The sequence below is a fragment of the Vipera berus genome, assembly GCF_964194415.1.
Source record: "Vipera berus genome assembly, chromosome: 11".
Lineage (NCBI taxonomy): Eukaryota > Metazoa > Chordata > Lepidosauria > Squamata > Viperidae > Vipera > Vipera berus.
In genome coordinates this window covers 10643579-10669153 of record NC_138214.1, presented here as the reverse complement: position 1 = coordinate 10669153, position 25575 = coordinate 10643579, and the positions used below count along the sequence as shown (strand labels likewise).

General features: G+C 41.5%; 2 protein-coding genes and 1 long non-coding RNA gene across 5 annotated transcripts in view; 2 read left to right on the top strand and 1 right to left on the bottom strand.

The window, feature by feature from the left end:
- LOC308673164 (uncharacterized protein) overlaps nt 1-2490 on the top strand; it is a 5605-nt gene extending 3115 nt beyond the window's left edge. The window contains exons 4-5 of the mRNA XM_081336644.1: nt 1-119; nt 2154-2490. The exon at nt 1-119 is cut by the window's left edge and continues 17 nt beyond it. Coding sequence (XP_081192770.1) covers nt 1-119; nt 2154-2273 — 239 coding nt within the window. The 3' untranslated portion in view covers nt 2274-2490. The remainder of the gene's footprint in view (nt 120-2153) is intronic.
- The window catches only part of LOC308673156, an 8579-nt gene extending 4436 nt beyond the window's left edge, over nt 1-4143 (bottom strand). The window contains exon 1 of the long non-coding RNA XR_014027588.1: nt 3954-4143. This is a non-coding gene — a long non-coding RNA (uncharacterized lncRNA). The remainder of the gene's footprint in view (nt 1-3953) is intronic.
- On the top strand, nt 3080-25575 carry ZNF711 (zinc finger protein 711). Of its 3 annotated transcripts, XM_081336625.1 has the most exons (10): nt 3080-3735; nt 8939-9040; nt 10052-10585; nt 16261-16419; nt 16959-17105; nt 18347-18484; nt 20058-20105; nt 20869-21012; nt 21816-22908; nt 23785-25575. In XM_081336625.1, the coding sequence occupies exons 2-10, from the start codon at nt 8956-8958 to the stop codon at nt 23795-23797; spliced, it is 2361 nt and encodes a 786-aa protein (XP_081192751.1). In that variant the 5' UTR covers nt 3080-3735; nt 8939-8955; the 3' UTR covers nt 23798-25575. The 3 variants fall into 3 exon arrangements, with proteins under 3 accessions (XP_081192751.1, XP_081192749.1, XP_081192750.1); XM_081336623.1 differs by having other exon boundaries at nt 21816-25571; XM_081336624.1 differs by lacking the exon at nt 3080-3735 and adding an exon at nt 6729-6977 and having other exon boundaries at nt 21816-25571.

The window sequence follows — 25575 nt, the reverse complement described above, 5'->3', positions numbered from 1 at the left end:
CTCTTCCAACCGTCCCATCTGCCCAGGCTGGTCAGGGTAATCACTGGATGAATGAGATCCCAACTGCAGATTATGATCAACAAAACCCATTTGAAGCTCTGCCTATGAGGCAACTTTTGGTATGTCCAAATTTTGGCTATACATAAAAATGCCATTTTTCAGAGTGTTCTTTATATCAGTGGAAGTCACCTTTGCTTGTAGGAAGGAAATTGAAAATCCTTGTCATAGGATTTGAGAGCTTTTGTAGGGAGGAAATAATGTTCATTCTTGTGCAAATGGAATGTTGCCCATGGTTTTCTGGATCCCGTTGGTTCTACAAGATCTTGTCTAGACACCTCAATCATTCAGACAGTTCTCAAAAGACACCTGTACTTAAGCAATACTCCCAACCTGTTCCCATTGAGAGCCTTGGTGGAGCAGTGGGCTAATGCCTCCTTAAGTAACACCAGCTGCCTGCAATTAGTGCAGGTTCGCGTCCCACCAGGCTCAAGGTTGACTCAGCCTTCCATCCTTCCGAGGTAGGTAAAATGAGGACCCAGATTGTTGGGGGCAATTAAGCTGACTTTGTAATAATGCCGCTTGGGGGTGTATGAAAGCCCTAATAAGCAGGCATATACATAGAATGAAGGCTACTGCTAAGCTTGTAAGCCGCCCTGAGTCTTCGGAGAAGGGCGGGATATAAATGGAATTAAAAATAAAAATAAAAATAAAAAAAAATAACTTAGACTATCAAATGAGAAAAAGCAATAGGCAGAGAGACAGACTGAACCAAACACCAGGTGTTCCTAAAACCTCAGCATAGAAATTTAATGGCTTTTGCATGCGGCCCATGAGCACTCTGTGGAAGGACGTTGGGTTAAAAACTGAAGGTATAATCTCTAGTAATAATATAAATAATAACCAGAATCTTGTAAGGATTCAGGCAAGAACAGGGAATTTGTTTGTTTGGAACGTTTCTATGGCTGCCCAGTTCAAACTCTTGTCACCTGGGTAGAGATTGCCAAAAACATATAATATTTTAGCCAACTGTAACATGATTTGACCCCAAGTGTCAAATTCCAACTGGGTTGGACTGGACAAGGTTGCCATCAACTGGGATAAGCCAAAGCATTGCTTATAGTTAAATGGAAAAGGGTTCCCATCATCAACCTTTCTGCAAAACACGGGTTACTTGATTTAAAGGGATTGTATCCAATATTTACATTGAAGAGGATACAAATGGATGTTGGGGAGGGAGAGAGAGAGAGAGAGAGAGGATGTTCCATTATGTCATGCCTTCTAGAATGTAATATGGCCCAACTAAAATACCAACATTTAATGAATCAGAGGATTTCAATCTTTCTTAAGTCCCACCATTACTCTAAAGAAGAAACCAGGTTTCATACCAAGTTTATTGGTCTCTTATTTGTGTATTTATCAGGCTCTAAAGCCCAAATTTTCAGGGGCTGTTCTAATGCCAGTGTCCAGGAAATACCCTGCTGAAAGTCAGTTCCCTCTGCATATTTAGGCTTTAGGCTTACCGGTACTGAGCTACAAAAGTCTCCAGACAACTACGAGTAGTATAAAATAATTAGTTTTGATGGTACTTAGCAATTGTTCAGATGTTTGTAGCCTGGATAATGTAGGTCTACTTTGCTTTAAGAAGGGATGCGGTGGCTCAGTGGGTTAGGACGCTGAGCTTGTCGATCAGAAGGTCAGCAGTTTGGCGGGTTGAATCCCGAGTGCCGCGTAGCAGAGTGAGCGCCTGTTACTCGTCCCAGCTTGTGCCAACCTAGCAGTTCGAAAGCACGTAAAAATGCAAGTAGAAAAATAGGGACCACTCCGGTGGGAAGGTAACAGCATTCCGTGCGCCTTTGGCGTCTAGTCATGCCAGCCACATGACCACAGAGACGTCCTCGGACAAGCGCTGGCTCTTCGGCTTTGAAACGGAGATGAGCACCAGGCGGAAACGACTAGCACGCATGTGCGGGGGAACCTTTACCTTTACCTTACTTTGCTTTAACATACTCAAGTGGAGATGGTTGATGTGCCCTTTTTCTCTGCTTTCTTTTGTGGACTTTTCAATTGTGAGAAATAAGTCAAATGTCCTGTCCTGAGGACTGCATAGTTGAGAAAACAATCTTAAATGACTTAATCTTAATTTTCCTTTACAGAAACCTAAGGCATCAACGTTTCCTCTTCCCGACTATGGGGAGAACAGTTCCCAGCCAATGAATGATCTCGTTACTAACATGCCTTCTAGATTTGTCCGTCCACAGTATCCATATAACTAGAAGGAACTTCAGAAAACTTAAGTAGCGCCTTACGGTGTAATAAACTATAAGATAAATACTTTTGTCTGTTTACTCTTTACCCCTCAAGAGTTGTAGTCCTCAAACTAGTCTTTGGCAGTTCCGCTCAGGTTGATGTCAGGGTACATGATAACTCCACAATATTTCAATATTCATTTTGCAGTCCCACATTTCAATTTGTATCCTAAGGATGACCGCTAGATGAAAAGATACTGAACTGGGGGGCAGCACCCCCCATCCTAATCTTAAAAGGGGCTTTTTTTTGCATTGCCACAATAAAACCTCTTCAATTGTGCTTTGTGGAGTATCGTTTTAATTTTTGGTAGGGTAAATATTGATATTGCCCACACAAACAATAGCTCTTTGGAGTTCCTCCATGTCTAAAAATGGCAAAGAGCCTAACAACAAAGTTTCAGAAACCCAGTATGCCTTTCACTGTTATCAGCTTTCTTTTGCGAGTCTTTTTGATGCTTCCTGCTCTTCATAAATTTGGAATGCAGAAAGACAAATGGGTGAAGTGTTTTAGGTAATAGACCTGAGCAAGGAGCTTGTTGTTTGCTCCTAGTGCTTTTTTCTTACCCTTTCCTGAGACTTCGAATGTAAAGGTGGGAATATTAGAAAATGTGGCCCGCTCTCCTTTCATCTTACAAATGCACTTAGCCCAAGATTGCAAATCTTATTTGTGGCTTAACGGATGAAGCTTCTTTTTTTAAAGGTCCGTTTACAATGTTGGCCGTCGTGAGTTTTATGCTTGCAAAAGAAACCAAGCCAAACGCGTTAGGTTTGCGCTCAGAACTGTCCCTTTATTGTGGTTGCATTGCTAGAATACAGAAATCCAGCCGAGCTCAGACCTTGCTAGAAGAAACAAAAAAGGTTAATTTCAAAGTTGGACTGAGGCCACTTCCTTTATAAAAAATTAATATATGCGCATTTCTGAAGTCTCCCCTCCCGCCTCCACGGATGGTCTTGGCGTGAGACGGTACCCGCAGAATCGCCCGCTTGTTTTTGTTTCTCGTGCGTCGCCCTCCCGCTCCTTTTCCTCCCGCCGGGTGGCTTTTGTTCGCCCGCTCTCCTTTCTCCCCCCCGCCTCCGACTCAGGGAAAGATGCGGGCGCCGCCGAGCTTCACTCGCCTCGGCGCGCATGCTCCCTCAAAGGAAACGGAGGGGGGGGAAAGAAAGCGTCTGAGTGACGTGTTTCGGCGGCGGCTGTTCGCGAGGACGGCGCAGGGGGGGGAACAGGGAGGGGGGGAGAGGGAGCGCGCGCGGGCGAGGGAGAAGGCCGCGCGCGCTCCCGCCCGCCTGCCGTTTCCTAGCCCGAGCCTCTGATTGGTGCAGGCCTCGGATCTGGCGGACCTCGAATGCCAGGCCCGGAAAACTGGCAGCCGAGGCGGCCGAGCGTCCTCCGGCCTCCACCCCCGCTCGGGCCCGAGCCCGCCCAGCGAAGGTGAGGAGGTGGGGGGAATGGGGGCTCCCGGCCGCCGGTCGCGGCCGGGCGAGGCAGCGAAGGAAGCGCCTCAGAAAAACGGAGAGGCGCGGCGACGGCGGGAGGGACGGGCGCCAGGCCGCTTAGGCCCCGGCCCAGGCCGCGACCCGAGGCCTACTCCGGGCCTCATTCGCGGCCGGCTCCTTTTCTCCTCTTCCGAGAGCCGGATCCCTTTTTACCTCAGCCCGGGAGTCGCTCGGGTCCCCGGCAGCCCCCGGCGGGCTTCGGGGCGCCGCCGTCGCCGCCTCAGCCAGCCCCGGCTTCAGAGCGGGCCAGAAAATGGCGGCGCGTAAAATGGCGGCCGCCCCCGGCCGCAGCCATTCTCTCCCCCCCCTCCGCAACCAACCATCGCCGGCGCGTTCCCCGCTGCCGCCGCCGCCGCCCCGCCTCTCCCGGCTGCAGAAAAGCCCCTCAGCCCTTTTTGCGCCGCCCCCCCAACCGCCTCCCCCCCCTTTTGCGCCCCCGTCCCCCTCCCCCAGACAGGCGTGGGGGGGTGGAAACCCGCAGCGGTAAACCCGCCCGGGCTTCCCCGCAGCGCCGCCGCAGCAGCCGCCTGGGAGCGGGAGGGGAGCCGACGCCGGCGCCGCTTCCCGGGGAGCGCCCGTCTGGCTCCGGCCCCCGCGCGCCGCTTCCCTTCCTGGTTCCCTTGCCCTCCTCCCTCGGCCGCGCCGCCACCACCGCCCCGGGGAAGGATGGGTACAACCCCACCCCTTTTGCCCGACTCGGGCTGCAAAGCGCCGCTTTTTTGTTTGCTCATCACGGGCGCTGATTGGAAGCCAGAGGAAGAGGAGGAGGGGGCGGGGGCGCGCGCCAGACGGCTCTCTCGCGCGCTCGCTCGCCCGCCGGCTGCGTGAAAGAGAGAGAGAGAGAGAGCTTGGCGCGCGCAAGGGGGGGGGTGGAGGGAGGGGGCCGCATGACGCAGGCGCGGTCCCGAATGCTCTTTGTATGGCCAGCCCAGCCCGTTTCCTCCCTCCTCTTCCCCAACCCCCCCCCCCAAAAAAAAATACAGATCGCAGCCAGACGGCTCGTCTGGTCTTTCCCCCCCTCCCTCCACCGATGCGGGCTTGCAGTGAGCCTTCTCCCCGGGCTGAAGGCGCTTCCCTCCCGCCCCCACCCCCAGCCGCAGTTGGCTGGCTGTTCAGTCGCTTCCTGGATGGGGACACACCGTTGAAACCCTTGCATGACTTAAGGCAGGGGTCTTCAAACTTGGCCCTTTTATGACTTGTGGACTTCAACTCCCAGAATTCCTCAGCCAGCTTTGCTGGCTGAGGAATTCTGGGAGTTGAAGTCCACAAGTCATAAAAGGGCCAAGTTTGAAGACCCCTGGCTTAAGGCTTCTCCGGGCCTCGTCTGCATCCCTCCTCGTCTGCTCTGTCTTCAAGCAGTCAATCCGAATAGAGCTGGGAGGGACCTTAGAGGTCTTCTAGACCAGGGGACGTGGTGGCTCAGTGGGTTAGGACGCTGAGCTTGTCGATCAGAAGGTCGGCAGTTTGGCGGGTCGAATCCCGAGTGCTGCGTAGCAGAGTGAGCGCCTGTTACTCGTCCCAGCTTCTGCCAACCTAGCAGTTCGAAAGCACGTAAAAATGCAAGTAGAAAAATAGGGACCACTCCGGTGGGAAGGTAACAGCGTTCCGTGCACCTTTGGCGTCTAGTCATGCCGGCCACATGACCACGGAGACGTCCTTGGACAAGCGCTGGCTCTTCGGCTTTGAAACGGAGATGAGCACCGGCCCCTAGAGTCGGAAACGACTAGCACGCATGTGCGGGGGAACCTTTACCTTTACCTTTTAGACCAGGGCTCCCCAACCCCACACACAGACACAGACACACACAGCCTGTGGACCAGTACTGGACCGCGGCATGCCAGCAAGCGGTCCGTGCAAAGAAGCAAAGCCCCACCCGCAAGATGCAGGCAACACACAAAACCACACACACTCCGGTCCGCAAAAAAAAAGCCCCTCTCTCTCTCTCCATGGAACTGGTCCCTGGTGCCCCAAAGGTTGTGGACGTCTGTTCTAGCCCCACTGCCTGCTCAAGCAGGAGACGACTATAGAATTTGAGACGAGTGGCTGTCTGGTCTCTTAGAAACGTCCAGTGGTGGAGCATCCACAATGTCTGGAGGCAAGCCGTTCCACTGGTTGGTTGTTCTAACTGTCAGGAAAGTTTCACTTTAGTTCGAGGTTGCTTCTCTTTCCATCCATTGTCTCTTGTTGCTTCCTTCAGTTGCTTCGGTAAACAAGTTGACCCTCAACCTCTCGAATACTGGAATGCTGCTATCGTGTCCCCACCTAGTCCTCCTTTTCTCTAGGAAGGCGGCTGCTTGGAAGGGGCGAAGCATCGAGTCAGGATGGTAGTCGCAAGGAAGGCTGGTTCCTTGGCTCCGCTTTCCCTCCAGGGGAATGACTCTGGTGGCTCTCCATCATCCAGGTCACGGTTGTCCCAAAAGTGCTTTTTCTAAAAGCAACTGGACTTTCTTGGGGGGGTGGGATTTTTTTCTCTCTCTCTTGAAAACTTTCGCTTCTCATCCAACAAGCTTCTTTGGTTTTAACTCCAGTTCTTCAGTTAGAACTGAAGAAGCTTCTTGGATGAGAAGTGAAACATTTTTTCAAAGGAAAAAAAAAAAAGAAACCCAAGAAAGTCTGGTTGGCTTTTGGAAAAAGCACCTTTGGGATCCTCCAAGCCAAGGGAATTAATCCTAATTGACAGGTAGAGGTATCTCAGGCTAAATTGTTCCACTTATTTTTCAGGATGTGTTTGGGAGTATTTACACTTTCTTGATTAAAAAATTTGGGGCAATGGTTTACGGCAGGGCTAGGCAACCTCGGCTCTTTTATGACTCATGGACTTCAACTCCCAGAATTCCTGAGCCAGCTGGCTCAGGAATTCTGGGAGTTGAAGTCCATGAGTCATAAAAGAGCCGAGGTTGCTTACCCCTGGTTTAGGGTGCAGTGCTGTTTTATCAGGAATGGGCAAAGAGGACCTGTATGGCAATTCCATGATGACCAGACCCGACTTAGTGGCCAATAGGCGGCAGCCTTACCTAGTTACCCCCATTTTAAAAAATTCTACAGTGAGAAGAGTCAGAAAATAGTCACAGATGCAATAGTCCTCTTGAAAATTCAGAGCTCTAACTGTGGGGATGCTGTCTCACCCAGTTATGCAGTCAAGATACTTTATAGAAACTTTTCTCGCCTTTCAGTAAAGTATGTCCATTATAAAAATTTAATACGTTCTTGTACGGAGAAATTTTGCCTGTTTTGACTGTGAATATTATTTGCAAATCTATATTCCTAATTGAATTTTTTATGCATGTTCAGTCAAGATCTAGACTAAAACAAGTCCGTGTGCATTTTTGTTCCAAAGAAAACATTTCAAGAATTCTTGCTTTGAACTGATATCAATCCAGTCCTCCAAAATTTCACTCCTTTGGTGCAATGCTGTGCTCTGCTGTGCTATCCTAGAGTAACTTGACTAACAGTCCACAGTTTTGCAGTTAACCATAAACATGCCTTGGAAGATTTGGGAAGAAATTAGTATGTACTGCAAGATAGAATATAAACAGATGTATTATATGTTACAGCTTAATGCTGTTCATGTAAATCCATGTGTATATATCAAAGTTTTACATCTTGGATAAGATTTGGTCTAATGCAGGGGTCTTCAAACTTGGCCCTTTCATGATTTGTGGACTTCAACTCCCAGAATTCTGAGAGTCTTAAAGTTGCCAAGGTTGGGGACCCCTGATCTACCACCATAGTTTCAGAGCTTTGTCGGAAAGAAAGGATGGCTGAAGAATTCTGAGAGTTGAAGTCCATAAGTCATAAAAGGGCCAAGTTTGAAGACCCCTGGTCTGTTGTTTAAGGCACCAGAAACTGGGAGACAGTGCGTTCTAGTCCTTCCTTAGCCGTGAAAGCTGGCTGGGTGACCTTGGGCCAGAAACACTCACAGCCCAAATCACCTTACAGAGTTGTGGGAAAATAGGAAGAGGAACGTGTGTTGGATATGGTCACTGCCTTGAGTTATTTGTAAAAATAATAAAGGTGAATAGAAATTAATGAGGAAAAGCTTGAATTGATTGCAGTGAGATGTGTGCTGCCCTATTTCTTCAAGACTGTTTCTTAGAAATTGGCTTTATTCAAGCATGCTAATATATATTACCAGGTTTTTTGGATGATCACAGCTGTAAATGAGAATATTGCAAACTTATCTTAAGGATTTAAATTATATAACGACTTGTCTTTCTATATTATAAACTGTGAAAACTTGTGTGTGTTTGATATTTTGTAATCATAAATTGGGTGAAATAGTACATCATAGGGCAACATTTTTTTGAATTAACATGCCTCAAATGGGCTAACTTACAGAATCTGTTCAAATTCAGGAACTATGACTCCGGTGGGATTAAACTTGGCAAAGTTTTGGCCGCTTCAATGCTACCATGCCACTATGCTGTTGTGATTAGCTATGGTCATGTAATCATCACTTCCAACATTTCCTGTTGGCTTCCTAGAACGGAAGTCAATGGGGAAGCCAGTAGGAAGTTGGAAATAGCTCTTGCTCCCACAGCTTTATTACCCACCAGAATACTTCCTTTAGGTAAAGAAGTTTCTCTGAAATGATGACCCAATGAATCATGGGTTATCTAGTACCACTCTGTTTACCTAGACATATAGAGCAAGTTTGGCACTGACCCAGGAAGTAAATCCCTATATATGCCAGTAATCAAAAAGAGATCATTGACTGTTCTGGAAAAAAAAAACAGAATTTTGGGTTAAATTTTCAATGTGAATAACAGTTATTATATAAGAATCATTTAACATGTACAGAAATGTCAATTGCTCTAGGCTTCAATCTTATGTTCGCTTAGCTGGAAGTAAGCCCCTTTATTTTTAGGATTTAAATCTAAATCATTTCACAACATATTAGTACATATCTTAAATAAACTGCCTAATTTCAATTTCAATTTAAACAGCAGCTGGATCTACTGTGATATCCTTTAATTGTTCTGCTAATTTTCACTTCTGATTTAGACTTTTGCTAACTATGGAGAACGTAACATTCCTTCAATGTGTTTACATTACATTTGCACAGAACAAGACAATTTAATAAGACATTTCATGTGGTGGCAGTACAAATAGTAATTTCTATATAATTCCCTTTTCAGTTTGTGAATGAGCCTCAATGATTATGGATCCAGGTGGTGGAAGTCTTGGTTTGCAGACACAGGAATCCAAAATGCCTCACACTATGATTATGCAGGATTTTGGTAAAAACCATACTATACTCACACAAAATTATTACTAGCTAAAGTATTTGCTTATCAGATGCATTGTATTTGTAAATGAATAATCTGCAGCATGGGTGCCAAAATTGGTACGGGGATATGAATTTGGTTTATTTTGGGACAGGCTCATGGGGCTGACTTCCTGTTGCCTCTCCATTGTCCCACTCTGGTTAGCTGCATGCTTCAGTCAGTTACAAAGAAAACCACATTTGGGTTTGGCGAGTGTATAGTGCCCACTAAAGAAATCCTTCCTCTGAATTTGATAATAAGCTGACCAAATACTTATTTTAAATAATACCACTGTATTTAACTTCTGAAATCAGGTGAATTCGAATACACTTGGCACTAGAAGACGGCTAACACAAATATTTAAAATTGTCAGTCTATCCTGCAGACCTGGTGTTTCCTAGTAGAGTCACTGAGTCCCAACAGTTAGTATGTAATATTTCCATCCCAGCTGCAGAATTCTGTTATTACACTGATGATAAATATCTGGAAGAGCTGGGGACCGTTTCAGATAGGTGTACAGGTAGTCCTCGACTTACGACCACAATTGAGCCCAAAATTTGTGTTGCTAAGTGAGAAATTTGTTAAATGAGTTTTGCCCCCCATTTTACAACTTTTCTTGCCACATTTGCTAATCGCTGCAGTTGTTAAAGTTAATAGCAAGGTTGTCACATGAATCTGGCTTCCCCTACTGACCGCTTGTCAGGAGGTCGCAAAAAGTGATCCCATGACTCTGGGATACTGCCAGCGTCATAAATACGAATCACTTGTCAAGCATCCAGATGTAAATCACTTGACCATGGTGATGCTGCAAACCGTCCTAAAGCCCTTTTTTCAGTGCTGTTGTAGCTCCAAACAGTCATTAAACAAACTGTTGCAAGCTGAGGATTACCTGTAGGGTGTTTCATTACCCCCTTAGGAATATGTTAGTTTTTTTAACCTGAAAACAAGTGTTAATATGCTTCCTCATTCGTTGTTGTTTCATAGTGGCTGGAATGGCTGGTACCGCTCACATTGATGGGGATCACATTGTGGTGTCAGTTCCTGAAGCTGTGCTGGTTTCAGACGTTGTCACAGATGATGGGATCACCCTTGATCATGGCTTGGCAGCTGAAGTTGTCCAAGGACCTGATATCATAACTGAAACGGACGTTGTGACCGAAGGAGTGATTGTTCCTGAATCTGTACTGGAAGCAGATGTTGCTATTGAAGAAGCATTGGATGCCAGCGATCACGTTTTGACTTCCGATTTGATCACCGAAACTGTTAGAGCACCTGATCAAGTTTTTGTGGCTGATCTTGTCACTGGTCCCGATGGACACTTGGAACATGTGGTACAAGATTCGGTATCGGGACCCGATTCCCCCACGATGGTATCCGAAGAAGTGCTTGTGACAAATTCAGATACCGAAACCGTGATTCAGGCAGCCGGCACTGTTCCTGGATCCACCGTTACCATCAAGACCGAGGATGATGATGATGATAGCAAGAGCACATCTGAAGACTATCTAATGATATCTTGTAAGTGAAGTAAAGGTATATATAACATTATCTACTCAGACTAGAAGTGACTTAACAATGAGAGATATAACTGTGGAGAAGTACTGTGTCTGGTTGTTTCATATTAAGAGCGACCTTGTAAAGAGCCTTGGTGGAGCAGTGGGCTAACGCCTCCTTAAGTAACACCAGCTGCCTGCAATTAGTGCAGGTTCGAGTCCCACCAGGCTCAAGGTTGACTCAGCCTTCCATCCTTCCGAGGTAGGTAAAATGAGGACCCAGATTGTTGGGGGCAATTAAGCTGACTTTGTAATAATGCCGCTTGGGGTGTGTGTGAAAGCCCTAATAAGCAGGCATATACATAGAATGAAGGCTACTGCTAAGCTTGTAAGCCGCCCTGAGTCTTCGGAGAAGGGCGGGATATAAATGGAATTAAAATAAATAAAAATAAAAATAAGGGAACAAAAACTACCTAGTGAAGGAAATTGGAAACATTTAGGGTTTAAAAGTTGTAAGCTTGCTGTCTCAGCTGAGAAAAATGGGTATAGCTTGTCCGACTGATAGTTTGTATCAGCTTCGACTTGAATTGCTCTTTTTCAATCCCTAACTCTATAGTTTACAAGCAGGTTAAGCCTGTAGTATTACAACAACCAAAAGTATGGTTGAAAGATGGCAATGAAAGTAACTGTGGTTGACATTAAAATAACTAAATATGTTTCATGCTAAAAGGGGAAGAAGAAGGTTATGGAGGCCAAAAGGAAAGAAAGATGAGGTCCATCAAATCTCTACCGTGGTTAAAATCAACATGGAATTTATTTCTATATTATTGCTTAACTGTTTTAGGGTTAAATATGATCTACAAAGGAAAGTATTTCTGTATTAAAAGAATGAAAATTGTGACAAATTTGAGGAATATTCCACAAAATATTTGTGCTTAAGTGCAGTCTTATCAACAATACACATTTAATTGTTTAGTATTTTATAGAAATAGCTATTTTGCATTTTTCATAGAAATTACTTTTCTCCCAAAAGTGAAGCGTTGTAAAATAGTTAAATTTGTCATACTGATGAAGATTTCTTTGTACTTCAGTCACAAAAGTTCATGGTAAGGGCATCACATTCTTCACACCCATGAAACAGTGAAAGTTCTGTACAATCACATCCTGACAAATCTGATTGGTTTTGAAGGAAACAAAATAGTTTTCCAAATAAAATCAACCTATTTGAAAATAAAGGTCCACGTTTAAAAGACTGCGTTTTCAAAACTCATCCTTCACAGCGCTGCCATTTTACAGTTTTATGAGCTAGCGTTTATAGTGACCAATGGCAAGAATTCAGGAAAAATGGAGATTTAGTATTTTGGAGGGGGGGGGAAAGTCACACAAAACATAAAACGCCCTCCTTTGTTTTTCTTTTTTTCTTTTTCAGGTTTGTGATGTTCAAACACCCACAGTGGATTGCTAGCTTTTGAGCCATAGGATGATACTGCATGCACATGCTGGTGATCCTATACCCACTACAGAGCCACCCTGGAGCTGTCCTTTAGGGATAAGGTAATATTCCACTGCCCCCTCCCTTTAAGAATCTGTTACAGTACAGTATAGCAGGGGTGGGCAATTTTTCCTTGGCAATGAGCCATTTCCCCTCTTGCATGCACCCCATTGGATCCCACTGCCTTCAATCATGTTAGTCGGGCAAGGTGGTGGAGTATTTTGCTACCAGTCCAGGGCACAGAGTTACAATGCGGCTGATGGCCACATACACTCAGATCAGAAATGGGCCATAAAATGAACGGTTGGACTACATTTGACATGTTGGCCAAAAGTTACTCACCCCTGCAATACAGCATTGCACAGTCTGCTACAACTATAAGTAAAATCCTATTCTGTTCCCTTCTGAGAAAACAGTTAGGAAAGTCAGATTTTTTTAAAAAAATAAATAAATTGCACAGCTGTAAATTTTGGCATGTATCTCATGGTTTTATGGTGGGTGTGATAGCACCAGCATTGTGCATGCTGAGACATCACATGAATTGGGAGCTGGCAATCCACAGTGAATCTGAACATCTCATACCTGGAAACAGCTAAGAAAGGTAAGTTAGAGGTGTTAAGACTTCCTTATAATTTTTCTTTGTCGATGGATATCCCTTCCTATTTCTGCAGAAAAATGTTCCTTACGATTGCCTTGGTAACCATAATAATAGAACATTAATAATCTAAGGAAATAATTGGGTATTTTTTCCCTCTTTGTTCAAGTTTATGTGTGATCAGAAAATAATATTCGGGAATTATCACTTGAAATCTTTGATAAGAATGAATGTGGAGTTAAATATATTTTTTTTAACTTGTCCTATAGGTTCACAATTATTATGTTGAAGTCTATAAAATGCCTTTTGTTTTTTCTTTAATAGAAAGTTTTGTTAAATCAAGATGGGAAAATGCATTAATGTATGACTTGTGGGTACAACAGTCTAGTTTGCATGCATTTAAATTCTGGAGTCCCTTGAATAAATGGTGCATAAATGTTAATAATAAATAAAAATAAAATATGTAGTTAACATTTAATAGATATCAAGATAGAGATAGAGTGCATTACAGTATTCATATGCTAAAGCATTATTAACACATGCAATATGTTTCTAATGATTTGTAATCATTTTTATTTGCAGCTTTTCCCCCAGTACTATACCATATATTCCAATATATTTTTCCAACATTCCAGTGTTACGTTCCTGTTATATTGAGACCTTTCAGTGTTAAAATTTTTTATTTAGCAAGTATTGTTCGGTGCAAGATGCACCTGAAAATTTGAAGTGTTAATATTATCCATTGCAGTATTTCTGCTGCTGCCGTTTGGGCATGACATTAATGATATTTAACCAATATGTTTTGGAAAAATGTATTTTAGAAGGTAAGATTTTGTTCATGTATTAAGTGCTGCAGTTTATACTAATGTATGTTATAGCTGCAGTTTTTATTTTAGTTGGAAATTGTTAGGGTCTTTATTAACCTAAGGATTATACATTCTAATAAGCCAGAATTTGAAACGGGTAGTGTATGGATCTTAACTTGTCAAAATAATGGCAAGTGAGAATTCAGATAGAGTTGCAATGTTAATTTTCCCCATTCTTTTCAGTTTAATTAATATGGTAAATAAAAGACCCTGAGGACTTCATTTTAGTGTTTTTACAGTCATTGGCATATCTTACAAATCTTAAAAAGAGCCTTGTTCTCTGTTATTTTTATGAATGGAATTAAAGCAGTGATTATGAATTTGCACACTTAGTTTATTATTATTCAAATATTAAAAAAAACAGCTTGAAACCCTGGAAGAAGGAAACTACCACAATACAATAGACAAATCACTTCCATTACCATCATAGGTTTATGTGTATTATTTCTCTTTCATATTTCTTTTTACTACATCTTCATGAATCTAGTAAATGCTTCACTGTTTGGTCTGGAATCCTTGTTATTAGGCCAGCAGCATTTGCACATTTCTATTTAAGGTTGCATAGAATTGTTGCAAATTTCTAACTGTTTCTCTGCACTCTTATTTTTAAAGGAAAATAAAGAAAAATGTAACATTTCAAAGGAAAGAAGTTACTCCATAAAAAGAGTGCTTTGTAGCAATCCATTCTTAAATATTCTTAAATGGGCAGTTCACAAGGAACTGCTTGAAACTTTGTGATGTCTACCTCCCACTCTTCTGAATATGTGTACATACACACACACACACACACACACACACACACACACACACGTGTCAGCGAGAGCCTCAGAAAAACTACACCAAGCTTTCAGAGATAGAGAAGTATTTGAAAAATCTGCTTCTCTGTGCTAGCAACATAAACCCTTACATCTGTCTGCCTATACCAGGGGTAGGCAACCTCGGCTCTTTTATGACTCATGGACTTCAACTCCCAGAATTCCTGAACCAGCCAAGCTGGTTCAGTCCATAAAAGAGCCGAGGTTGCCTACCCCTGGCCTATACCAACACATCCCAAAAGCAATCACTGCTCCTATTTGTCAATTAGCTCTCCTGTTAAAATAACAGATTTGTTATCTGTATATAAATCGACCAGTCTAGCATCTCCCTACAACCTCAGCGTGCAACCAAACCGATAGGAAGGAAGGAATATTTGTTGGCCTCTGTGAGATAACTTTTTATAAATTCAGATATGTAGGTTGCATGGGCCAAATGACTTGAATTTTATTTGCTTTTTCCCCCCCTAAAATTCATTAATAAACACCAGCAACGCTGAGTTCAGTCATATAAGCATAGTTTTGTAATGGTTAACAGTAGCGATACTGATTAAAAAAAATCTTTTTAAAAAGTTAAGTGATTAGCTTCTTTATTTCTATTTAGTTCTGTTTTCAGTAGCTCCAGCATTGTTCTGACCAGTTCACAGCCTTCTGAAATACAAGTTCATCAGTGACACCCAAAACTGCAGCAGTTTTAGCAGGTATCATTAAATGACATCTAGCACAGGCAATATGGGCACACATAAAGCAAAGATGCACTGTTACATTTGTGTAAACTTTGTATAAAAGCAAATTTTATACAAATGATTTTTGCTTGCTTCCATGAAAGAACTATAACATCTGAGAAGCAGATGAGCATCTAGCTGACTATTGCCTGGAAGCGCAATCGTAAACAATTCCTTTCCAGCTTCCAGCAAAGTAAATTATACTAAATTTGCTTAAGATAATGCAAGGTGGGGTGAGGGGGTGTCTTGTGGTACGGTTAATAGTGCTAAAAAGAAACTCTGTTGTTGACTGTAATCATGGAACAGTCTAAAGTAGTCCAAAAGTGAAGAGCAGGCCCAATGCATGCTTCTTTTCTCCAATATCAACCTATTCTTCTCCCCCTCCCAGCAGTTTATTCGGTACCTTCATTTTTATTTCTGGATCATTTTAAAACAAAGAGATCATATTGGGAATTGGTTAACGTGCTTTGCTTGAGAAAGAACTCCAAAATTCTCTGTCCATAAATTAGTGTGGTATAAACCTAACTCTGATTAAGGGAAGGATTTTCATGCAAGCAAGAAATGTTGAAGAGATTGGGTAAATAATTTCTGATTTCCCCCCCCCTCGCCCTCCCTACCCCCATGAAAATATACCTGTCATTAATTCACTCACGGTTTCACTATTCTGCATCAGTCATAATTTCATCTTGTAGAGTACCTCCTCATGGAAAGGAAGCAATGTCTGTGTGAATAAATGCTAACGCTTTATTGGAAATTTTGAAGGTCTTTCTTTCAAAGATCAAACCAAGATGAATTTCCTTTTTTAAAAAAAACAAAAATGATAATGTGGGTATTCCTCACTTCGTATGTGTTCTAAAATGCAAAAAAAGGCCAATTAAATGCAAAATACCCTTGCCTTAATTAATTGCTTAATCAGACATTATGATATTAATTATATATTTCTACAGCACACTTGCTGATTCTTTCCGATGGTGAAATAAATCATTTTGGTTTACTAAAATAATATATTACCAAATTACAGTGGATATATTTATACCATATACAATCTTCAGAAATTAAACAAGTACAGAGAGATTGGTGTGCATGCCAGCCTCTAATGCAGCCAAGATGGTATTTGCATAAGTGAGCTAAGATTCTCAGAACATATTGTTTTGCTTCACATTCTACTTCAGACTTAACTGCAGTTCTCATTTATTTTTTAATTTTTTAGTGGATGATGTTGGGGAAAAATTAGACCACATTGGAAACACCCCCTTAAAAATCAGCACTGAGGTTTCACACGGTGACGTATCTAAAGATGATGGGTTTGGTTCTGAAGTTATTAAAGTTTACATATTTAAAGCCGAAGCTGAGGATGATGTTGAAATAGGTATGTATCTTAAACTTAGGTTTATGAATCAGTCCATAAATATTAAATAGAATCGTCTGCCAATTTTCACAGACTAAATCTTTCTTTGTAATGATTCTAGTTTAATTAAAGTTTCCATTAAACCAGTTTAAAGTAGGCAGACACTAAATCAGGGGTCTTCTAACTTGGCCCTTAGGCAGACACTAAATCAGGGGTCTTCAAACTTGGCCCTTTTATGACTTTTCGACTTCAACTCCTCGCTGGCCGAGGAATTCTGGGAGTTGAAGTCCACAAGTCATAAAAGAGCCAGGTGTGAAGACCCCTGCTCTAGAGTCTTACAGTCTTCCCAAGCCTTGAACGGCTATCTTTTTTTTTTTTTCTTCCTGCCACGTGTTTAAATTTGTCATACTGCTTACAGATTAAGACCATCCCGTTGTATTATCTGCTGTCCCTAAAACTGGGTTGACTTCTGTTATACCCCAAACACAGAAGAACAAATAGCAAACTTTTACTGTTCCTGTTAAAATTCTACCATGTGAATATTATTTTTTCTATTCAAGGGGGAACGGAGATTGTAACAGAGAGTGACTTTCACAATGGACACTCTGTAGCTGGAGTTCTAGAGCAAGGAAGTGTTGGCAGAGTTCAGCGAGAAAAGATGGTTTATATGGCTGTTAAGGATTCCTCCCAAGAGGATGAAGATATTAGTAAGGACAACTTTTGTTTGTATCATTAAGTAAATAATTTTGTAATTTCTAGAAGATCTCTTACTAAATGATTGTTCTAAGTTACAGAAGATTAACAAGTATACAGATTTACTCAATCTTTCCCACCTCTGTAATTACTCGGGTCACAAATTTTGCATTGTAGAAAGAGTTTATGTACACTTTTACACAAGCTTTAATCCAAGCAATTGCAAAATCCATTTTGGCAAAATTGTGGTCGTCTATTATGTTGCCTCGTTGCTGACTTTGATCTGCTTTGCATGTGTGAATGGCAAAACATAATATATTTCTTGATATTTACACGAAACTGTGACAATGCCAGATACATTTTGCGAAATGTCTGAAGCTAAGTATGTAGTTCCACATGTACCAGTGACAATACTTTTATGAATGCTTCCCCAGTTGTCTGTATTCACTGGTTTTGTTTTGGTTTTTTTTTGCTTTTCTAATTTACGTAAAGCTGTGTTAATGTCTAAATATCAATAATTACTGACAAGAGTTTGCAAATAATAATATAATAATAATAATAATAATAATAATAATAATAATAATAATAATAATAATTTACTTACCTGTTCAGTATTTAAAATACGTTGAAGCCAGTGAGAAGCAAGATAACAACATAACACAATTCCCAAGATATCTAAAAAAGTTGTCTTTGTAACTTTCATTTCCTTTAAAAATTACCACCCATTTTTAAAATTAAATATCTAAACCTTACGATTGTTTCAATTACAGATTCTGCTTTAGCCATGTACTTACTAGATAGATAAGCTAGCCAATAGCCGAATTATTGGCTTACATTACAGTATTGAAAATGTAAATATTGATAATGCTTTGAATATATTAAGTACTATAAAAATAATATTTTTGAAATGCATAATTTAATTATATGATTGTGAGTGAATTAAAAATCGCTTTATTAAGGTGCTTTTCTACTTAGGAATTACGCTTAGCTTCTCTGCAATATAAAAGCAGTGTAATTTTAAGCAGATTTGTTTAAAAGTATTTTTGGTGGGGTTTCCCCCTTCCCCCCCCTAAAGTTAATATGCGTACAGCAGAAGCCTTAATAATAGGGAAGAAGTTGATTCAGAACAATTTTGTATTATGATTTATTCCATACAAATCCAGATAGCGGGTTTAGTGGATGTTAATTGAGCAAGGATAAATTAGTTACATAAAGAGAATTAATTAACTTAGCTTCCTTTTCACATCAATTCTAGGCTGTGCTGAAATAGCAGATGAAGTTTACATGGAGGTAATAGTTGGCGAAGAGGAAGCCTCCTCACTTCCCGATGCACAGCTTGAAGACTCTGGTGTGAATAAAACTTTTGTTCCAGTTGCCTGGGCTGCTGCTTATGGTAAGAAGCTCCTTTTTCTTTAACTCAGTCCCTTCTCCTCACTGCAGTCACTACTTCTATAGACTTGCTCATGTCACGGAGGTTTTTTTTTTCTTCTTCCCCCCATCTCTTTCTACCTGAAGTCAAGTCTCCTTCAAGTCAAACTTGATCTTTGGTGACCGAGAAGATTTCTGAAATGACATCTTCCGGCTTACTAAAGGTAAAGGTAAAGGTTCCCCGCATATGCGTGCTAGTCGTTTCCGACTCTAGGGGCCGGTGCTCATCTCCATTTCAAAGCCGAAAAGCCAGCGCTTGTCCGAGGACGTCTCCGTGGTCATGTGGCTGGCATGACTAGACGCCAAAGGCAAACGGAACGCTGTTACCTTCCCACCGGAGTGGTCCCTATTTTTCTACTTGCATTTTTTTTACATGCTTTCGAACCGCTAGGTTGGCAGAAGCTGGGACGAGTAACAGGCGCTCACTCTGCTACGCGGCACTCGGGATTCGACCCGCCAAATTGCCGACCTTCTGATCGACGAGCTCAGCGTCCTAACCCACTGAGCCACCGCGTCCCGCGTTTACTACTTGGTGTTAAAAAACAAGGCACTCTGATTTTGTTCAAACTACACATTTTGTTATGCATATTTACGTTTTCTAAATATAACTTCAGAAAGCGATTAATTCCCCTATTTCTTTTGAATCTTGGGATTTCCTTTTTTCTTTTCAGGTCAAATAATAAAAGCAATTGACTTTATTTGCTACAATTACAGGGTTGTATAAGTAAAGAGGTTTGGAATGCAGAATATTGCCTATTAAATAATCAAAAAGTATTGTCAGATATCCTGGGAGCCCTGTCAGAGTCCATGATACTGCTTGTTTATTTGTGTACCTGTGTGTACACGCTTTACGAAAGAGAGGCTGGTGGTTGCTAGGCAGATTTGTTTAGTTCATGCACTGACCTCTGTTTACATAACAAGTATTTTTCATGATAGCATAAATAGAATATCTGAAGGCCAATTGTTGCTGTTTCGTCTGCCCGATAATAATTATATTCATAGCATAAAATGGGTTCTTGGACACCAAAGAGTATTTGTCGTTTTTTTTTCTTGGAAGCAACAGACAGCAAACCTTGTTATTATCTATAAGATATATGATTGCATTTTGATTATGCTTGGTACTCTTTGGAATCCTTACAATGAAAGTTTTGGCAATTAAGTACTCATCCTTTTTTTTTCTTCTTTCAACCATTTTACAGTAGCAGTGCACAAACTGTTTGTTGGCTGTGTACAAAACCTATTGTTTTTCTTCTGGATCAAAGAGACCTGGTCAGCCTTTGCAAGGACAGTCTTCTGAACTGTCTTCTGGAGTGGCTCATGATGTTCTCATTAAAACAGGGCCAATTTGGGGGTCGGCCTCCATCCAGAACACCAGAAATCACTTCTAGTTCCCCCCCCAAACATTAGCTGGGGGGAACATGCTCCAGAAGAGAAACAGAATATAATGAAGTTCTTTCTAATGTTCTGTTCCCCAAACGATAGATGTTGCACATATCTACTGTTTGTAAATTAAATCACTAAACTGCTTATTTCTCTAGGGGACGATAGAAGACTTCCTAGGAAATATGAAGACTGTCAAACACCAGGTGAGAAGATGAAAAAATGTTCCATGCTTAGTGTAAATATTGCTCCCTCTGCAATATAACATAGAGCAGTCTTATGGTTTTTTTAGAATAATTCATAATTAAATTTGAAAAGGGGGAAAAGAATATTAATACATGGAGACGCTACTTGAATATAGCTAACGAGTTGGAACCATGGGTGCCACTATATCGGGTAATAAATATGAGAGCAATGAGTATTTTTTTTTTAATTTTAATTCCATTTATATCCCGCCCTTCTCCGAAGACAGGGCGGCTTACAAGCTTAGCAGTATCCTTCATTCTATGTATATGCCTGCTTATTAGGGCTTTCACACACACCCCAAGCGGCATTATTACAAAGTCAGCTTATTGCCCCCAACAATCTGGGTCCTCATTTTACCTACCTCAGAAGGATGGAAGGCTGAGTCAACCTTGAGCCTGGTGGGACTCGAACCTGCACTAATTGCAGGCAGCTGGTGTTACTTAAGGAGGCATTAGCCCACTGCTCCACCAAGGCTCAAGTAAACTACTTGTTTTCCTTCATCTGAGAAAACTCTGAAACACAATGCAAATATAAACAGTAATAAACTATTGCTTTCTATATGAGGCGTTAAAGAGAAGTTTGAAGTGATTCTGAGGTTCTAGCATCATAAAATAGAATCCTTTCACACATCAAAGGCTCTATAAATGCTTTCAGCTTTAGTTTTGTAAATCAGGTATTCTAAAGCTCTTGTTTGCAATATACTGATGTTATCTTTCATTCCAGGAACAAACTTAGATGCAAGATTAGAAAACAAGAATGGTAACACAACTCAGTATCTCCAAATCTGTGACAGCATTAATACGAACAGATTGCTTAAGCAGAAGACCAAGAAAAGGAGAAGAGGTGAAGCACGCCAATGGCAAACAGGTGAAACAACCTTCTAAAAAGTTATTATCTAATTAAATGTAGTTTTTAACCTAGTTAACGTCTGTCTGGGTGGTTTTTTGTTTTTTGGGGGGGTTTTTTTGCAAACAATGAGTACTTTTTGTACAGTCTCTTAATCACTTCCTACTATCTTCTTCCCAGCAAGTTTTGAAACTAGGTGGTGTAACCTACCACCACTTGCTTTGGGTAAAAGCAAGTTTTCACATTGTGAGACTCCCTGTCCATCTCTTTCAGGATATAACCTTTTAATTAAAACGTGTGCTTTGATTACAGGTCACGTTTTTCTCTTTTTTATCAATTTTATTGGCCAAACAAAAGTGTTGTTTCAAAATGGCAAAATAGGTTGCCTTAGACCAGGGGTAGGCAACCTCGGTTCTTTTATGACTCATGGAATTCTGGGAGTTGAAGTCCATGAGTCATAAAAGAGCCGAGGTTGCCTACCCCTGCCTTAGACAGATGTTTAGAACTGGGAATATGCTGAATTGTTTAGTGGAATGAGCTCGTAGGTACATTTGCAATATGTAATTTAAAAAGTGACTACTCTTAAGAGTATTGTCAATTTTAACAAGGATTTTGATCATCACTTTTTGCAGCCTAATACATATTTTTCCTGGAAGTAAAGTCTCATTTAACTCTACAGCATATTTACCTCTGAGTAGTTCTGAGCAGTGTGTTGGTTTGCATTGTTAGCTGTTGAAAGATTTGCTTGCTTTTGTGTTGATATTGCATTCTGTATAACTTCGGGGTAACTGTCACGTAATTTATGTCATGTTTATTTGACCCAGCTGTTATAATAGGTCCTGACGGACAGCCCTTAACTGTCTACCCATGTCACATATGTGGGAAGAAATTTAAGTCCAGGGGATTCTTGAAAAGGCATATGAAGAACCACCCAGATCACATGATTAAGAAGAAATACCAGTGCACTGACTGTGACTTCACAACGAACAAAAAGGTCAGCTTCCACAACCACCTGGAAAGCCATAAGCTGATCAACAAAGGCGACAAGGCGCACGAATTCACTGAGTACACCAGGCGCTACCGAGAAGCCAGCCCGTTGAGTTCCAACAAACTCATCTTACGGGATAAAGAACCTAAAGTGCACAAGTGCAAATATTGTGACTACGAAACCGCCGAGCAAGGCCTGCTGAACAGGCACCTGCTGGCAGTTCACAGCAAGAACTTCCCCCACGTTTGTGTCGAGTGCGGGAAAGGCTTCCGCCACCCTTCGGAGCTGAAAAAACACATGCGGACCCACACGGGGGAGAAGCCTTACCAGTGCCAGCACTGCGTCTTCCGCTGCGCGGATCAGTCCAACCTGAAGACGCACATCAAAACCAAGCACGGGACTGACCTGCCCTTCAAATGCGAACACTGCCCGCAGGCCTTCCCCGACGAGAAGGAGCTGCAGCAGCACACCGAACTCTTTCAGGGCCACAAGACCCACCAGTGCCCGCATTGCGATCACAAGAGCACCAACTCCAGTGACCTCAAGCGGCACATCATCTCCGTTCACACGAAGGACTTCCCTCACAAGTGCGAGGTCTGCGAGAAAGGTTTCCACCGGCCCTCGGAGCTCAAAAAGCACAGCGAGACCCACAAAGGGAAAAAGATCCACCAGTGTCGGCACTGCGATTTTAAGACTTCCGACCCTTTTGTACTCAGCGGTCACATCCTCTCCGTTCACACCAAGGACCTGCCTTTTAAGTGCAAGCGTTGCAAGAGGGGATTCCGGCAGCAGCTGGAGCTGAAGAAGCACATGAAGACCCACAGCGGGCGGAAAGTCTACCAGTGTCAGTATTGCGAATACAGCACGACAGACGCCTCGGGCTTCAAGAGGCACGTCATATCCATACACACGAAAGACTACCCTCACAGGTGCGAGTATTGTAAAAAGGGCTTCCGGAGGCCTTCGGAGAAAAACCAACATATCATGAGGCATCACAAAGAGGCCCTCATGTAGTCCGGCCGCTGCGGAAGACAGTGTGTTAGGGGAAGGAAACTCTCACGAACTGTTTCTCCTGGTTTCAAAGCTTGATCTTAAATCATAACTTTGCATTCTTTGTATTAAAGCAGGGGGGGCGGGTCTTCAAACCTGGCCCTTGGATGACTTGGGGACTTCAACTCCCAGAGTTCCTCAGCCAGCCATGCTGGCTGAGGAACTCTGGGAGTTGAAGTCCCCAAGTCATCCAAGGGCCAGGTTTGAAGACCCCCTAGATTAAAAGAGTCTTAAAGAGAAGTATTAGGGTTGACTGGGTATCTCGTAGCCCTATGATTGTTGCTGATAGGAACCTAACGAGCACTATAAACGCGGAGAGATGAATGTTTGAGAAGCTGCAGAAAGAGACCTTGAATGTCTTCTGTTATAATAAAGCGTTACACATTCTTAAGCTAAAGAAATATGAAGTCCATTCCCGTAGCTCTTTATATCAATAACGCCACTTAAGGAAAACCAGAACAGGACAGAAGTTCTTTCAAAGTGTTTTGGCTAGAACAAATGTACCGTATGCAGTTTCGAACAGTGAAGCTAGGTAGAAGTCAGTCACGTAGTCCTTACATTTTTTTTTTCCAAAGAAAATTGTGCTGGGACATAGTATTCAACAAGTGGATCAAATTTTAAAATCTGTCCTTTTTTTTTCTTCATTTTAAAGCAAACGTAACATTTCATACGTAAATCTCGTTTTCTTCTCCCTTTGTTGAACGAGCAATTTCCAAAGTTTTCTTTCAGAGCTGCTAACCTATTTTTTACTACAGGATATTGTGTTGAAAATACAGCATTATGTTCTCCGAGATCAAAAGTTTGGTGCTAGGGACCGAGACATGTATGTACATAATTTCCCTTTTTATCCGAAACTACAGTCGAATGTTTAATACGACACATATTACGATGACAAGTAACTTTTGATCAATATTTTTTAAAAAAAGAAGAAAAAAATGATAGATGCAGTTATGGGGCACTGTTTTTTGTTTGTTTTTTCTTGTAACTTCACAACTGTCCTTAAGAGAGAGTATCAAGGTAGAAAGACGCCAGCCGTTGGAAAATCCTAGAGAATCTTTCAAAAGCAGTGTTTCTGGCAGGTCAGAATCCATCGCCCTGACTTGCTATTAATCTTTTATTTTTTAAAAAAAATCAGTATAGAAACAAAAATTGCACCTTTTAAAGAATTCATACAAAACATATACCATACTATAAACTTGCATTCTCAATCTGTATGGAAATTATGTATGCAGTATTTAACCCAAACAGTTGCCACTAGGGGGCAGACATGGATTTTCAGTTTACAGTGTATACATTTGAAATACGCATCCCTTTAAACAATGCTTTGTGTTAGCATGCTGCAAAAATGCCGCTTAATATAACAAGCTGGTCTAGGGCTATTTAATAATTTAAAAAAAAAACTTCATAAATGTTATACATGTGTCATTTTTTTAAAGAAAACCTTACGTTTTAAGTTGCTTCATGTTTGCACACAGCTGTTCACATGATAAATTGTAACTTTAATTCATTCATGCTACTATATTGTGGTTTTGTGTTTCAGATAATGTTCATACTTTGTTTTTGCACCAGATGAGAATCAGTTCCTTGAGAATAATTTTTTTATATATATATATATTTCCAACCTTCGGAAAGTTAACTTTGGGAAACCATAGGAAACTCCTTGTGTTTTATGTGGCTGTAAAAATGATGTACACGCTGTAAAATAAGATTGTCACTGTTACGTGGGATTATTATTTTAAAATGTGTTACTCATTGTAATGAGCATACAATAAAATGCATCTCTTGCACTCCAAACTCAACAACCTTTATATTCCTTTCTGCTGCCAGCCAAGTGACATACATTCCTAATTTATGTACTTAAAATTTCTTGCCGTGATTATTACACAAGAAAAACCCGTCTTCAAGTTTCTTCCCAATGCAAAAAGTTCATTTAGCTTCAGTATCGTGAAACAATTATTTCTTACAACTGCAGTAATTAAAAAAGTTGCAAGGGTGATGTTTATTTTAAAAAGGCTAAAAATCACCAGTACAAAGGTCTTATTAGAAAAAAAATCCAAGCGTTTGACGTGTATTTTAAAATTCAGGATTTTTCCATGCAGGAAGTCCTTGACTTCATACCACAATTGAGCCCCAAGGTTATGATGCTAAGTGAAACATTTGTTAAGTGATTTTTTTTTGCTCCTTTTTACAACTTTTCTTGCCACTGTTGTTAAGTGAATCATTGCAATTGTTAAGCTAGTAACACAAATGTTAAAGTGAGTCTGGCTTCCCCACCGACTTTTTCAGAAGGTTGCAAAAGGTCACATGACCCCAGGACACTGCAACCATCATAAATATGAATTAGTTGCCGAGCATCTGGATTTTGATCACCTGGCCAAGGCGGTCATAAGTGTGGGAAAACAGTGAAGTCATTTTTTTTCAGTGCCGTTGTAACTTTGAAGGTCACTAACTGTACGTCAAGTACTGCCTTTATTCTGACCTGACAATAAAGACGATTTTTCAACATCTCTCTTTTAGGACTTGTTTGATAAGAGAATTCCGTTCCA